This window comes from Channa argus, chromosome 6 (assembly GCF_033026475.1).
Source record: "Channa argus isolate prfri chromosome 6, Channa argus male v1.0, whole genome shotgun sequence".
NCBI classification, from domain to species: Eukaryota; Metazoa; Chordata; class Actinopteri; order Anabantiformes; family Channidae; genus Channa; species Channa argus.
In genome coordinates, this window is record NC_090202.1 from 16,517,917 (window position 1) to 16,535,000 (window position 17,084).

Consider the following 17,084-nt stretch of genomic DNA (forward strand, 5'->3'; position numbering starts at 1 on the left):
GAAGTTAAAGAAACAATCTTAGTGTTGTCTAGTTTCCTAGTGTCCTTGTTTACTAGGACATGAGAAACAGAATCAAGGTGGAGGGACGCATGCTGCTACCTTAAGCATCGAGCTCAATTCCGCTGTTGTTCAAAGGCATTTAGCGCTCGTCAAGTGACCCCTGTGATGGTGTGTTGATTTGTTTAGTAAAGTAAGAAACTCAGTACACTTGTTACCACCTGTTGCATTTTAGAATTAGATGTTTGTGTGGTGAAAGGCATGTGACCACATCTGAGGGACTTGTACAATACATTCCCAGAAGAGTCTGGTGCAGTGAACACACATCTGAACCAGGAATTGATTTGTATCTGAAGCAACCCTGTCTTCTAAAACTTATGTTCCAATACAACTAAACTGCAAACGGGATTACATTTTTGTAGCAAACATAATAATATACAAATGTCTAATTAATGCACACAGATAATGCACACCTCGGTTGCTTAGTCCGGCCCCTGCTCAGGGCCCGACCCTGGCTCAGGCAAGAAAACCGCTGAGTTAGGGTTAGAGTAAGATCATGCATGATCTTTCATTGAAATGTTCACTCACCGTTTACATTACATGACAACATATTGTCATTATGATCACAGGAAACATATTGTGGTTGAAACTATGTTTTTTTTTTTTTAGGAAATTGTAATCGTATTTGCAGTTTAGTTGTAAAGGAACGTATTGTTTAGGAGACAGGGTTGATTGGAAGATGTAATGTTTTGAGTGAAATTGTAAGATACCGTTTGTCTACTTCAACATTTTAAAAACAATTCCCTCAAAGCGTGGTGTTGGTATTAGGTGGTATGAAGTGAATGAGCAATGTTAATGAAATGAGAAAAAGGCAGGCAGGAGGGATATTATCATCCCACCAGTCTGAGAACTAAGAGACAAAGAAAATTATTCAGGGTTGCACAAGAATACAATGCTTACTCTCAGGATGTGTTGTCTTTCATGCTGAGAAGAGAGGGAAAGGGTGTACGCACAGGGAATAAAAAAGGAAAAGAAATAAAAAACTATAAAATGGGAAAATAATCCATTAATGACACTTTTGAATAAACTAGAGTTTGATGCTGAGTGGTCTCTCATGTACAAAACTCGTTCTTATTGACTCTGTGGGTTCAGTCAAAACAACAGAAACCTTTTCAGTGTATAAGATGTCTGATAATAATAAGTATTTCATTATTCTCAAGCACATACATCAAATGACCTTATGTGAAAGAATTATGGTGGGGTCAGATATAGTGTTAGTCCACCATCTTGTGGTGTAATGTAAAACTGCATCACTCTTTTTGCGAGTATTTGAAGTATGTGTGTACCATAACCAAGGAACAGCATTAAAATGATTAGGTATCATATAATTTCTCATATGAGTATCATCTCTGACTATATGACTATAGTCATTTCATTTCCTTCATTTATTGTTGTTTACCTGTTGCTCTTTTACACCCATGGTAATCTATCCACAGAGGACCAGTAACCCACAACAATGATTTGGTGCTTTAGTCCACAGGTTCAAGGAGAAAAACGTTCCACCTCATAAGGAATTATTGGATTCACCCACATGACAAGAACACACAGAAGCACACACATACATCCATAAAAACAGTGCAAACTCACATATTTTCGTAATATAAAATGAGACTTACATTGTACCAGCTTTGGCTCTTCTGTGGACAGAAAAAGAGAGAGAGAGAGACAGAGGATGTATTTAAATCTTTGAAATGGGAATATACCACAGCAGGCATGTGGGCTAGCATAGAGGTGTGAAACACGATCAACCTGATCATAACAAGTAACAGCAGGCGTGAAGGTCAAACTGTACCTAACGCTTCTTCCTGCCAGAAATCACAGGAAGTTATCAACACTATTTAAATACTCAAGCCCGTCTATTTGCTTCAACTGTGCTTGATTTTAACCTCAAGCTACTGAGGTGAATGGAGTTCACTCACTTTGGTACTCAAATGACAGTAAGAAATAGAGACTGACACAAAGTCCTTTAAAGTTTAAATAGAATATAGGAATCTTTCCAAGTAATCATGCTGCAATAGTGTCACTGTGCTTTTCAACATTTAATGCCCATGTCCCACTTTATGAAATCCTTTATTTGGCTGTTTATGTTCTGAAAGTTGTTCCAACATACAAGCGCTGTGAAATTAGACTAAGAAACTTTAACAAATTTTGAATAATGGACATTTTTCAACTGCCTGACTTAAGAAAACTCCTAGGACAAGTTATATAATAAATCAACTGTAAGGAGCGTTTAGTGATACTCATGAAATATGTCAATATTTTGTGCACTCTTCATAACGCAGTTGATTCTGCCTCAGTGTTATTTTCAACATGACTGTGATGCTGCAACATTTCCAACCACAGAAACACTTAGTGCTCTAACAGTCAAACAGCAACAGTCCTATAGGGTGGAAACATGCGGGTTGGCGTTCAGAGGCTGAAAGAAGGAGGAGGGTAATCTGGGAGAGAAGAGGGGGAATAGCTGGGAAAAAATTGATATAAAATGTGTCATTATAGAACAATGAATAAAAGTACCATGTCACATGTGAAACCTACAAGAATGGCTACATAATTTCCTGACTTCTTTTTCGTTTGATGCCCATCGTCGTCTTTGTTTTCAAGAATTGGTGATTATCTACTGTGGTGTCAGCGAGCACTGAGCTGCAGTAGCAGGGCCTGGAGCCTGGCTGTAACAATAGCCAGGCTAATGTGGGCTAATCTGATTTGAAGGTGACAGAGACACAAGAGAGGAATTACTTTGAAACCACTGTCTGGATAAAGTGTGTGTGCCATCCTGCGACTGCGCGATAAAGAGTGTGTGAGATTTATTACACAGAGAAACTACTGTGACACTATATGTGAGAGAGAGACTACTCAGTAATTAGTTTTCCCAGTTTAGCCTGAGACTCTTCTGTGCTTTACCCTGCTTTTCGTCTTTTTCAGGTTCATATATGATATAATTTCTGATCATTTTGGCTCAGTGAGTTTTGCTCTATGGCTTTTAAAGCATCTGGGTAAAACTGAGCAGATAATTTTTTTTTGGTCCTTTCGGCTTATCCCGTGAGTTCAGGGTCGCCACAGCGGATAATTGTCCGCATGTTGATTTGGCACATTTTTTACAACGGATGCTCTTCTTGACGCAACCCTGCCCAATTTCTACCGGGCTTGGACCGGCACTGCACAGCTGGGAATGGATTCCCATTCCCAGCTGTGCAGTGCCGGGTTCTTGGGAGTTCAGTGTCTTGCCCAGAGACACTTCGACATATAGGGGACTGGGGATTAAACCACCGACCATGTGGACTGCCTTAAAACTGAGCAGACAATATAGTCCTAAATACGTAAGATCTGATTCTTCTAAGTTCATCTTGCTGAATTTGCCAGTAGCTACATTATGGATAAATATGAGGAAACATGTTCCTTTGGCAGTCATGCATGGACACGCCATAACAGGACCTCTACCCTGCTTCATAGGTTGGTTTCTTGATCTCGAGCAACTCATTTCCTAACTCTTCTTTTCCTGTCATACTGTTGCAAGTTAATTGTTGACTCATCTTTCTACCGGATGTTGTTTGAGAACAAGTAATTTTTGGCAAACTCATCTAGCTGTCCTGTTTTTAAGACTGACCAGTGATTTATGTCTTGTGGTAAGGTGTGTAATTGCACAACTGTAACTATAAACTATATTATTCGTTTTAGTTGTGACATGATGTGAAGCAAAGGCTGTTTGCTTGTGATTGTGACACATATACAGGCTCACAATAATAAAAGACAGTCACGTTTTAACCAACAATTTTCTTTGTCATTACTGAATTTAACAACGTAATAAAAACTATAAAAATAAATCTTCTGTACATTTTAGATTACAATAGGTTCTGAAAAATGTCAAATCTTTAGTATAAGGACACTTGAAAATCAACAATTTTACACAGTTTACAAATAGCTGGTGATGAAAAGCACTGGAAAGTACAGGAGGGTCTGTAACTATCAAAAAGGATCCTACAGTCGGACAGATACAGAGGAAGTGGAGGACTGGGAGATTTGATGGGGGCCAGCAAGGATTGTCAATGGGTCAAATGAAACAAGAAGAAATGCTTACTTTAATCAGGTTTAGTCTGTCATACTGAAAGAAGATTAAAGAGAAAACAAAATGTTATCCAAAGCAGTGAGAACATGAAAACAGAAATAAATAGAAAATGATAAAGAAGAAGCTTTGGCTCACAGGTTTGAGACCTGACATTGAAAATGTTACATGCTTTTAAAGTTCCATCTAGCTCGTACGTTACACGAGAAGCCTGATTGATTATTGTTGTATCATCTGCACTGCTGTCGTCATTTAGCCCACATGCCCCTTGTTTTACTCAATGCAATCACATCTGAAGAGACAGCCTCACTGCATATCTGAGGTCATGTGACTGTTGCCATTGAGGTCACATGGGGGGGATTGCAATAGCATTTGGGGTGGGTGCATTGAATTTGGCACAGCAATAAAAACAAATGTAATCAATTGGGATGTATATATATATGTATATTTTTGTGTGTCTGTATGTCCTTAGTAGAGATGTGTGCATGTATTGCTGCAAATAGATCATTATGAAACTGGTCTTCACATTGATCTCCTTTTTGCTGTCTCATTTTGTTTCACTCTCTGTCCTGTTTCTGTCTGTTTCTATAAAAGTTAGTCACAACTCAGATCCTATGTTCGCAATAAATGTTATGGCCAAAAAGTGAGATAAAATCTGACAAGTACCAAATTGCATGGATGAAGCGACAGTAAGGCCGATGCACTAAAACGTGACACCAGTCTGCAGCACATTTACTGGAGGGGGAGGGGCTTTTTGGCTTGTGGTACAAGGAAAAAAAAAAGCAGGAGGGATTCTCTGATGTGGCAACAGAAAGACTGCTCATATAATAATGCAGTCCTGGAGCTATGGACTGGGATGCTGGCAGGATTTATACCTGTTTATCCCTCAGCAGTCAAGCAGTTACAGAGCATAACAGAGAAAAAGCTCTCATTACCACACTGCAAAAGTGGCAAGTTTGTAAAGAGTGGGATGGAACAAAGGCCAAAGTGGGAAAAAAGAAGATGATGAGAGAAAAGAGTTTATTTCTTTTCAGATTTTGTTTAATTGGGAATTTTCTATATTTGACATCATATTGTATGTATGTCTACATGTTTTTTTCTTTTCATACATTTTTCTACATTTGACCAGCAATTGTGATGCCTATCCTAATGTCATGTTCATATACAGTATTTATACCACCCTTAATGAGAAAAGATTTAATCAGCGACTGCGAGAAACAGCGAGATTATTGCATTTCACCAGAAAGGAAAGGACGGGGAGGAAAAGGAAAGGAAGTTATTGAGGTTGCGTAGAGTTGTCAGCTTCAAGAAATGTCCATCTGCTATGATTACGAGTGCAGATGGCATTTATAACAGTTGTGTTGGGCTCAGGGTGAAGCAATTGGGTATGGACATTTCCACTGGGTGGCTCACAAGACAAGAGGTGGAGCACTTGGGGAAGGTGGGCTCAGTAATATTTGAAGAACAGAATCAAAGAGCAATGCTTACTTTGGAAAGTCGCTTGTGAGACTAGCATGCAATCAGGAGAAGAACAAAGAAAAATCAGAAAATGAAAATAAAAGGAAATTAACCACAAGAAGAAACAGCTGTCATTATCAGATGGCAAACATTATCACTTGACATGTAGTAGCTGCAGCAAAGAGAGAATGTGTGCACGCTTTGTTGTGAAGACACACAAATCATTTTAAAAAAAGAAAAAGAAAAAAAAAACCCTGTGATTTCAAACAGCAGAGACAGATGAAGACAGAATGAGAAGGTAAAAGATCGGGGAAGTGACATTTTACGAAACCCAATAACTGTTGAGAGTACAGTACATCCCCACTTCAGGCCGTTTGAATCTCTATAAGTGTAAGGCTGCTCTTCCTGCCCTTATCTATCAATAGGACCATGACTTTATTCTGCTCTCGCTTAGACTTTCAAAATATAATTAACATCAGCCAGTGCTGACTATACTTAGTGAAGAGAAACCCCTCACAACATAAGAAGAACTTGAAGATTCACAATTATTGTCTTAAATCTGCCTATACTTAAATACACGTTTAAATATGTACTGTGGGAGAGTTTTTGCTTTCTGTAATCAACCCTCCTCATACAATGCTGGAAGTTGCCTTATTGACTGACAGGCTGCTTATTATTTACTCAATGTTATTTAATGCTTAAACCACGCTTCGATTTTAGTTCATTCTTGGCCAACATCATTGTGTTGACCTACATCCAGAAAGTCCTAGTACTTTTTTGTAACTATATATTCTTTATTTCATTTCACAGCTTAAGAAAAAGTAAGTTAGATCAAACAAACCTGCCATCAACTTATTCAACTTTACACTACTTAGCTCTGTGAAGTTGTAAAACAGGCGTTTACTACTTGACTACTGTTTATATATCGTCTTATTTATCATAGACTCATTATGACTATGATATCACTTGATATGATGCCAGGGATGACAGGAATACAGACAGCTGGATTTAACTAGAGTCTGCCTGGGTTGATTCTAGTTTACCCAACAAAGGGATAACATGTTGTGCTCATTCTGGTTCTTTAAACTATATTTTTTATTCAAGCAGATGTACTGTGTATAATGAGTTGTAAAGTGTGCTGCTCATGCGTTTGCTAAGAGGTAATAAAAAGTTTTAAAGAAGCCTTTTCCTGACTAGTCTAACCTCTGACCAGTCTGTGAAACAGGCACCTTGTGTCTCACAGTGAAGCTTTTCACATGAGCCATTCTGTAAAAAATGTTAGAGGAACTTTGTGCACCACAAAGTGTTGTACTGTTGTTCTCTACTGGGAATCAACTCTCTCACACACTTTTTCCCCCAGTAGAATAGACACACTGTTGAGCATCCCTGGCATTTCTTTAAAGGATTTTGCTGTTCAAAATGTTGAAAGCTAGCTACTAAATATGGTTTAAACTCCAAAGTACTTTAACTACACGGCACATCAAACTCAGAGGATCGCTTTCACTTTTATAAGGCAGGTAACATTAAATGTGTCAAATGGGTAATGGAGGAGCATCATTCGGTCACTCACCTTTGAATTCTTTCCGCCACTTCGTGCTGACTGCAGAGAATATGTTCTCTGGACAAACTGCTCAGGGGTGGAAGGGGACTTGTCAGAGGAGTGGTCAGAGCCTTTCTCCACCATGTTCTCACCCTCCTGGCTCTGTGGTGTGGGAGAGCGCGAGCGTTTACGCAGGACTGGTGAGCAGGCAGGTGTGCTCTTGTTGGAGTTACTGGCAGTGCTAAAATAACAGAGAGTGAAATAGGGATGAGAAAGACATCAATTATAATGCTATTAATAATTTATAATGTTATTTAATCTTAAATCAAGTGGGTAATGAGAAATTGCACCGAAACCTCCCTGAATATATCAGTGTTAACACTATGCATAGTTGTTTCATTAGTCACAGATCAGTGTGGAAAGCAGCCCAGCACACACAACATTTCCTCAGACTTACATCACTGGAGGCTTAAGGGGCTTGAAGCAGCATGTGCTAACCTGGCTTATAAAACTAAGCTAATATGGGACATCACCACCACCACCACCACCACCACCACCAACAACAACAACAACATCAGCAGTTCTGTAGTAAGAAGTCACGTATGACCGGAGGATTTTCTCACCAGTGCTGCACTTTAAAAGCAAGGAAAATAATATGTGTGTTCCTGGTGTACTGAGTCTGTGTCGACTGTTTTTTTTCAAACGGCAAAATATGATCCCTTAATTAAAGATAATTTTTCGTTGAAATACTTAAATAGTTTCCATAACTGCCATGGAAAACACTGTGGAGATTTAATGTCTGGTAGAAAGCGAGATTCTGGTTATTAAAGTATGGTTACAGTAAGTTGAGTTGTCTTTAGACACATAGTCCTGTCCACCTAGCAAGAAGCCTTCTCCTTACAGTGACAGAAGCTAACAAAAGGCTCTGTAAGTGATCTGTGTGACAGTGCGCCTGCCAGGCCTGGTTACTTGACTTGATGTTACACAAGCCATTACATCACTGCCAGCCAATGGCCGCTGTTAGTGGCCATGAATTGCTGATCTACTGTTACATTAGATACTTCAATGCAGCTTAGAGCACTGAATCACAGAGAACAGCGCTGACAGTTTCTGTCAACTGACTGACTCTGCTGGTTGATTTCAAAAGGCAAAACTGTTACAGGGCCTTCACATCTGTGCAATGCAGGGAGAGAGATAATACACATCTGGCATGTTACCAGATGGTCTGCTGTTCAGTGGATGACCATTTTGACTCGACTATACATGATGTGCTCTGCACTGATTAGTTCCTACTGACATTATAGGGACTAAATTTAAGAGAAACCTCTATTTAAAAGCCATGGGATGGAAAACACAACTTTAAGTACACGTCCACTACTGCCACAGCTTAGGGACACTGTATTCCTTAGGTTTGTTCTTAGTCACAACTTTTTTCTATTTTATGGGTGGTGTATGTCATACATCAAAGTATTAAGCCAGTGTGTTGACATTCACTAGGCATGATTATCTCTGTCTAAGACAGGAAACTCACTGGATTACACACATAACTGTAAGCATGCAAGTTGGCAGACAAAAGAAGCAGACGAGTTTCACTCTATGAACTTGTTTTTGTCAGTGGATGACATCCTAAAAGACATCCACATTATTCATCAAATTGATATAATTTATTCTGTCAGACAGTACCCGTGCCTTTTCTTTATCTTTTTTTTTTAACTGTTTCATCATAAAAAATACAGTCTTGTGTACTCAGAAGGGCATTTTTAACAGATGTAACAGACACATAACATCGCTCACCAGAATGAATGAATGAATGTGTCTTATAATTCAGCATAAAGGTGCAAAGTTGTTTTAGCTCCTTTCTAAAGTTTACAATTGCAGACGCAGCATTTAGGGCCACTTCAGTGATGCTTCTGGCACCACTGAGCACAAGTGGCTGTAATCCAGTCGTAGAAGCCAGTTAGGGATCACATCCTTGTTGTGACCAAGGGAACACTTTCTTGATGGTCTACATATGATGTGGTAATTAGGCTTAAAGCTTGTGATGTGCATTTTTCCACAGGTTTTTGGCAATTACCACTATCAACCACTAGACTTACAACCAGAGTATAGAGAGTAAAGAGAGTATAATGGGGATTAAACCATGGTAAATGTGTTTCAATTAGTTTTGACTAATCACTAGCGATTTATTAAATATTAATGTTATGTAATGTGATTATACGTGTCATATAATAATACATTTAAGAACAGACTTACTCATATTGCTGAACTTGGGAAACCCTCGTATCTATCTGAAGAGCTAATATGCTGGCTAGAGTCTTTCTGAACATATGAGAACATTTAGCTCATAGCAGAAACATACAACACCAAACCCGTCTCCTAGAAATTGTGTGTCTATACAACTAAACAGCAAATGCATTTACATTTTTCGTGGGAACTGCAACATGATTATGCTTTTATTAACATAATGAAGAAACCCTCACTAGCCACTTTATTAGGTATACCTGTACCTCTGCCATGAATTCTAGTTTTGAAGGGTTGTAATTTCTCAGTTTTTAAGTTGAAACTGTCAGGATTGATAGATTGAAGTTAATGGAGTCATACTGGAGTGCAGTATAAGAAGATGACATACAGATGACTACAGCCTTCTTATCTTGCTGAGCAAAATGTGTAAGTAGCATAAATTTCTCTTTGTCATGGATCCTATTTTCTTCAATAATCTAAACACCAGTGGGAAAAGTCCAATTGGCTTTTTAGCAATGAAAAAACTGTAAAGGTTTGACAAGGAACCACAACATTTGATTTCTTCTTCTACAGCAGACTCCTGTGTGCTGCTGTACACTCGTCAACTGCGCCAACTACAGTGTCAAAGAGGCACTTGAATAAAAGCAGGGGATCTGCACGAGTAATAACACAACACACAGTGCAGGGAAGCTTGCACACAATCCTTTGCAACAAGCATATTCAGGGCCAAACATTGCTGGTTCATAAGCTTATCAAAACATCACTTCCTTTCACCCTTTCAGTGTCTTCTGAGTCAAGTGAATATAGCATTTGACCTGATCCATCCTGGCTGGGGCATGTCATACCCCTTTTACTCTACCCTAGTTTTCATGTTTGTCTGCACTGTCTGCTGTCAAATACAAACAAAAAAGTTCCCCAAATTATTTTTGAAATAAAAATCTAAGCTATTTAGCTTGAATGGACATGGCAGTGTCACTTCTTCTAGTGCCAGCATAAAAGACAAGTCAACAATGACCCAACACACAGACGCTGCAAAAATCAAACCTTGTACAGCCTTTCTTGGGAAATCTTGAATGTACTGTTATGTATTTGAATAGGAAACCCAGAAGCTTGGCCTCTATGGTCTATATTGTGGTAAGTAAACTTCATTTAGGTTGCTTATAGCAATATATTATTAAAGTATGCTTTCACTGAACTTGCTTCTTATATACTCCAATATTTAAAATATCTGTCTACTTTTAGCTGAACAATGCCTACAGATGACATCACTTGGGGGAACCTTCACATTATGTCATCTTGTTGCTCACACTATGGTCTGGGTTGACCAGCCGGCATCATCTGAACTCCTAATGATGAAAAACTCCTCCAGGTGGTAATCCAGAGTATTTCAGCTAAAATTGGAGAAATGTTTTAAAATAGGGAAGTCAGAGGGAAGTTTAAAAGCATTATTGTATATTTACACCCTGAACTAAAGCCACAGAGAGCAAATTGGAATTTGATGGCCATTAAGACCTGTGGGGAAGAAAAAGCATCAATTAAAAAAAATAGAAGAGATCATCACTCAGAATTTCCCTGACAGGATCTCTCTGGTAAAGGAACCTCCACTTGTTTATAGAAGAGCAAAGACTCACAGGGATCACCTTGCCTTTTCAGATGCATGGCAGTAAACAATGGCAGCCCGGATCCATCATCAGCATATGAATGACTAATCCCAATCAGTCATTCACACATCAGCTTGCTCTTTAAACCTGCATGATGGTGTGTATAGAGAGAACATGCAGCTGATGCTACCCCTGCAGAGAAGCAGACAAAAGAATCTGCCGCAGGTGCTTTGTTAGTAACAAAACACTGAGAGTTTGACATAATGCAACAGTACCTGCCAGTGCATTATCTCTGGACAGTAATGCGGGTGGAGTTAAATAAATAAAGCACAATGAGTTCTTTAGCTGTTGTATAATAGACACAGCTGTTGCTACAAGTACTGCACCTGTTTGATTCCATTAGGGCAATTAAATAGAACTTGTGTCCATGATGATCATTTTGATTTTAGCACCAGTTACATGAGCGACTGAGTTATGGAGCATGGAGTATAATTTTTACTGTAGTGATCTGAAGATTGTGGCCTTCATTTACCTTTGATTATACAGAGTTGACAAACAATTTTACAATTAAAGAGCCATATCACTCAGAGCACAGCCCACACAACTGCAAAGCTCAAACAAAGCTAAGCTTGAAATGTTCACTATAGCAACAGTGAACAGAGACGTGGTTTAAATATCCAGAGTCTGACTAAATATACTCAACCAGCTCTGCTGTTTGAGATGTTATCTGAGTGAGAAATTCAGAAGGGAGGCAATATGAATTTGAAATGTATTATACTTTTATCCACCAAGATCTTCATTTTTTTGTCTGTGTGATACATATGATAAATATGTACATGCCATATTTTGGTAAGCTGACTCCACATTAAATGCGTTTTTCCATACAAATGGCTGCAATAAAAAATTACTCAAACAGATACATAAATACTGTACACTGCTAAACAAAAGGTGATATAGCAAAATGTACTAGTTATGATTGTTTGTGGTCTACAGTGGCAACTTAAATTAGTTTAAAAAGTAAACTGATTAAACCATGGTAAATGTGTTTCAATTAGTTTTGACTAATCACTAGCGATTTATTAAATATTAATGTTATGTAATGTGATTATACGTGTCATATAATAATACATTTAAGAACAGACTTACTCATATTGCTGAACTTGGGAAACCCTCGTATCTATCTGAAGAGCTAATATGCTGGCTAGAGTCTTTCTGAACATATGAGAACATTTAGCTCATAGCAGAAACATACAACACCAAACCCGTCTCCTAGAAATTGTGTGTCTATACAACTAAACAGCAAATGCATTTACATTTTTCGTGGGAACTGCAACATGATTATGCTTTTATTAACATAATGAAGAAACCCTCACTAGCCACTTTATTAGGTATACCTGTACCTCTGCCATGAATTCTAGTTTTGAAGGGTTGTAATTTCTCAGTTTTTAAGTTGAAACTGTCAGGATTGATAGATTGAAGTTAATGGAGTCATACTGGAGTGCAGTATAAGAAGATGACATACAGATGACTACAGCCTAAACTGATAGAAAACAATATGACTAAAGAGTTTTTTTAACAAAAAGCTGTAATTTAAAATAAAAACATCCTGGGTCACAGTGTAAATGTTCCAGACAGTAAATCAAAGCTTCATTTGTATACTGTGCAAGAGGTACTGGTTCCACGGGCTTGATCACACAACTCATCTGCGATACAGGTCTAGGCACAGACAGACAGACACTTCAAGGTGCTGCTCAGTGAGGATATCCACTCGTCAGAGTCATAAAAAATGGGTCAAGTTCTTACATTTAGAGGAAAGGGGGAAAAAATACACCAGAAACAAGCATGCTGCATGCGCCACTTTGTTACAGTCTTTTCTTTAAATAAGCTCTAAAGCTCTAAATCCAACCGGCTCAAGCTGTCCAAACGCTCAGCTTGACAATACAACAGAGTTCCGGGCCTTTCTGAGGGCCCCACTTGTTTTCACAGTTTTGCTGATCCTGGAAAATACCCATCTGGCAGTGGCCCTTCAGCTTCGCTTGCTTTGAAAGGGCCATGAGGAGCACCACACTCATCAACATCCACTGCGCATGCACACACAGGAATGCGCATACAGTACACAGAAGCAGACATAAACATGAACATGCGCAGTGACATCAAGCACATACGCCCCCGAAATGCATAAATACATCCCTCTCTTTACTGAAATGATAAACTTAGCAACACCTACAAAATACTACAATCTCAACCACCTCCACGTTTAAGTGCACCCATGAACTGTACATCATATAACCAAAGCTACATCACCTATCTACTCTTTCTGCACATGCACATTGGCACTGACACACATAGACCCACACACACACCCTTGTAGATGCATCACAGAACCTGCCATACCCCTGCTGAAAGACACAGTCCCTCAAAACCTCTCCGTAGCAGCCCTCAAGGCAGCGACAGCCATTGTTGGCCACCGTGACACACTCAAACACCACCATTTCCTCGTAGGCAGGTCCCAGTAATGAGATGTTCATCTAGCGGATCATCTCGCTGAAGGCGCACTACACTTTCCTTTCTCTCTCAGTTTAAAAGAAGAAAGGTAGTGCAGCAGACAAATGGGAGGACCGGGAGAGAAAAGAGGGAAGAGACAGGCAGGGAGATTTTCTTTAGCAGGCTTAGGGCCACTGATCGTCTTCAGCCAGCTCTGATCCCCTAATAACCAGCTTACAATGCCCTTAACACCACCTGCCAAAGAGGCACTGGTGGTCTGAAATACAGCTTCCCCCCTCCTTCTTGGACTCCTTCTAAATAGTACATATTGATCTTGCCAAGCAGAGAATATGATCATTATGAAGGCTCAGTGTAATTCTGTTTGAATATAGACAGGCATTTGTTCACAGCACTGACCTGGTTGTAGCCATGTAGAGAGCCACTCTGCAGCAATCAGCCTCTTTCAAACGGTTTCATTCATGCAGCGGGAGCCATGGATGAGGCATAGGAGGAAGGACAGGAGGAGGGGGGAAGAGGAGAGACGAGAGACGAGAGAGGGATGAGGGATAAAGGGGAGGAGGGTGGATAAGTTCCGGAGCATTCCAGGTGGATGGGTGGAAAGGGGGAGGAAACAGACGCAGCAGAGGGAGATAAAAAGAGTGTTTTTTCCCCAACAGACGTAGAGAAACCACTGAAGCTGGAGACCAGGCTCGGCTTTCTTTCTATCATTCACTCTCTTCTGCTTTGTCTAACTGAGGCTGATAAGCTCCTGTTCTCTCTTAGCAACCTGCACTTTTCCATTCCCCCCTTTTCTTCATCTGCTCTCCCAGCCGATGGCTCGCCAGACTGATTACTGCATCAGCCAGTATCCGAGCAAGTCTCTTCTCCTGTGATTTCAGCTCCTCTTTCACAGAATTTCACGGCCGCAGACTGACAATAGGTGGAAAGAGACGGAGGGAGAACGTGCAAGTGAGGAGAGGGAGAGAGATTGACAGAGAGAAGGCGAGGGTGAGAGACAGACAGAGCAAACGAGGAAAGAGATGGCTTTCACTTTGCATTCCACCTCTACTTGGTGCTGGTGCACTGAGCCTGCTGATTCCTCAATTATTCATGTGATTCATGAATGGAGGGGCTGACATCACCAGCATTCAGGTCACTTTACATTTAAAGCTCCTTCTAGATTACAATATAAGCGAGTTCAGTCTTTGTGCTAAACACACTAATGGTTTCAAGCAGATACACACTGAAAAAACAAATGAATGAACCTCCTTTCATTGGAAAATTAGAGATATACAGTCGCCAAAATCAGAACATTAAATATAAAGAGCAAATGGTGTAGGCTCACAAAATGTCTTGAATTGAAATATAAGTGCAAGAAGAAAAACTACATTTGAGTTCAGACTGTCAGAAATTAGAGTGCTGCAAATATCAAACAAATTAGCAAGGAATGCCCCAGAAAAAATTATAGAAATCTCATGTGACTGACCTTTCAAAGCAACAGCAGAATTTAAATTCACAGGAGATACTTAGTTACATTACAGTACACAATGGACAGGTGCCAATTATAAATGATTGATGGCTGAGTGGATTGGTTGTTTCATAAAATTTTATACAAGAGTATATAATGTATTTTGTTATTGTTAAGTAACATAAATAATTTCACTAGCATAGTTGATGTAGTTATCTAAAGTCTATAGCCCATTCCCCTCCCAAGTTGTGCAGTGCCGGTCCAAGCCCAGTAGAAACTGGGGAGGGTTGCGTCAGGAAGGGCATCCGGTGTAAAAACTGTGCCTAATCAACATGTGGACAATGATCAGCTGTGGCGACCCTGAACTCACGGGATAAGCCGGAAGGAGAAAAGAAAAGTCTATAGTGAAGTTGTACGATTTCATTTTATTCCGGCTTTAAATACACACAGAGGTGTTTACAGCCTGTTTGAAAAATGTGATGAACGTTTCTATGTGCAACTAACACACACATTTTCTGAACTGGTGGCAGCTATAGTACAAGTTACTTGTCATAACCACACAATAATGAAGGCTATTTTGTTTTTTGTCTAAAATGCACAGAATCTTCATTACATATTTCTTTCTGAGTGGCACTGTATAAACCGTAAGCTAACACTGACTGGGGTTATTAACATGCCAGGAAAGGTGATTTTAATGTAACCCATTCAAAGATACATAGGGATTACCATTCACCACGGTAATCACCTCTGTAACCATGTGAAGAAGCAAATGGGGCCCTGAGCTGTGCTGCTGGAAAGACTTGACCCCTGGGCTGCAGCAATGCTGGCTGCATCTGTGGGAGCGCTGAGCGGAGCCGTGCTATGGAACAAAAGGAGTTGGTCCACTGAGCCGGACCACTATGCCCAGATAAGCCTACCCAGCCTCACACCACCAACTGACCTACTTAAGGGACCTCTGTTGCCATTTTTGCTGACCACACACTGGCAGGCATGGTATATAATGTTCAGCTATGCTGATTCATTCATCCCATTCATCCATCCACTGATGACTGACAGATTTCACAGACTTGAAAGTTTCAAAATTTTTCCCTTTAAATCCGACATTAAAACCAAATGTTGAAGATACCAACAAATGTCTCCATCTTGCTGAGAGGAAATCATGCTGTTTACCAAGTTGCCATGGCAGCACCAATGTGGTGACGCCTGGCTGGGTCGGAAATGTCTGTCGGCCCGAGTGTGTCTCGGCTGCGCAGTTACCATGGCAGCCTGTCAAGCCATTCATGTGCATTGCCACTTGAAGTATTCCCAACTAGAGGGAGAAAGAGAGCGAGAGGTGGAGGAGGGGGTGTGTTTTTGTGTCAGGAGAAGTAATGCTGCCGCATAAAGCATTAGCACGCATGATTAGTTATCTACAAAGCCCTGGAGTTTGAGTGCACTTTGCTGTGTACATGTTCTGAGTGACAGGAGCTATCGGTGGGTCCCTGATAGCTGATATCTCCATTTTACTCACCGTCAAAGATAGTTTGAATCATCAGAACAGAGTCAAACCACTGTGCTGTATGTCATTACCTTTCCTAAAACTTTTAAATCCAGCCCCAAGAGTGTACCTTTAACATTGTGTCCCAGGCTTAATTATAATGCTTAATTATCCTCGCTGTGTGGCCACATAACACAGGCCTGTGACAAATTTTGGGTCCTCACCGAAGCTATGACCAACTGTACCTCTGGGTACAAGAACCTGCTCTGAAAGCAGGGAATTTAAATGCAGATAATTTAAATGCTAATTTAAATTCAAGAGCATGATTCAGGCCAATGAAGTAATTTAAGCTCACGGTGGAGATATAAGAGTGGGGGAGGAAGGGACAGGAAACTGGCGACTGGATTAAGCCCCTGTGGGTCACTTTGTCCCAGTGGGACGGGACACGAGCCACCGCCATCTGCAGGAGATATACAGGCGGAAAGAAGCAGGCTGTTTGACACATGAGGTGGGCAGAGAGAAGGTGATGGTTGAACAGAAGGAGCGTGTGTACTGTGTATGTTGTCTTAGTGTGAGGGGAGAAAATAAGGTGAAGTACAGAGGTGTTAGGTTAGACATACTTTAAACGTATATATATTTTTTAAAACCAAAGCAACTTTAACAAAATCCTTGACATTTTTAAAATTTTAAGCATTTTG

The 17,084-nt window shown here is 40.0% G+C and overlaps 1 protein-coding gene across 21 annotated transcripts in view; it reads right to left on the reverse strand.

Annotated features, from left to right (window-relative positions):
• gramd1bb (GRAM domain containing 1Bb) overlaps positions 1-17,084 on the reverse strand; it is a 101,950-nt gene that overhangs the window by 13,746 nt on the left and 71,120 nt on the right. For 15 of the 21 annotated variants that reach the window (XM_067506542.1, XM_067506536.1, XM_067506553.1 and 12 more), the window contains 5 exons: positions 7,146-7,356; positions 5,606-5,626; positions 4,133-4,156; positions 1,674-1,694; positions 958-981 (listed from right to left, as the gene is read on the reverse strand). In XM_067506542.1, coding sequence (XP_067362643.1) covers positions 958-981; positions 1,674-1,694; positions 4,133-4,156; positions 5,606-5,626; positions 7,146-7,259 — 204 coding nt within the window. In that variant the 5' untranslated portion in view covers positions 7,260-7,356. Of the gene's footprint in view, positions 1-957; positions 982-1,673; positions 1,695-4,132; positions 4,157-5,605; positions 5,627-7,145; positions 7,357-13,858; positions 14,519-17,084 lie in introns of those variants that run through there. The other 6 variants (XM_067506550.1, XM_067506537.1, XM_067506538.1 and 3 more) reach the window with 6 other exon arrangements.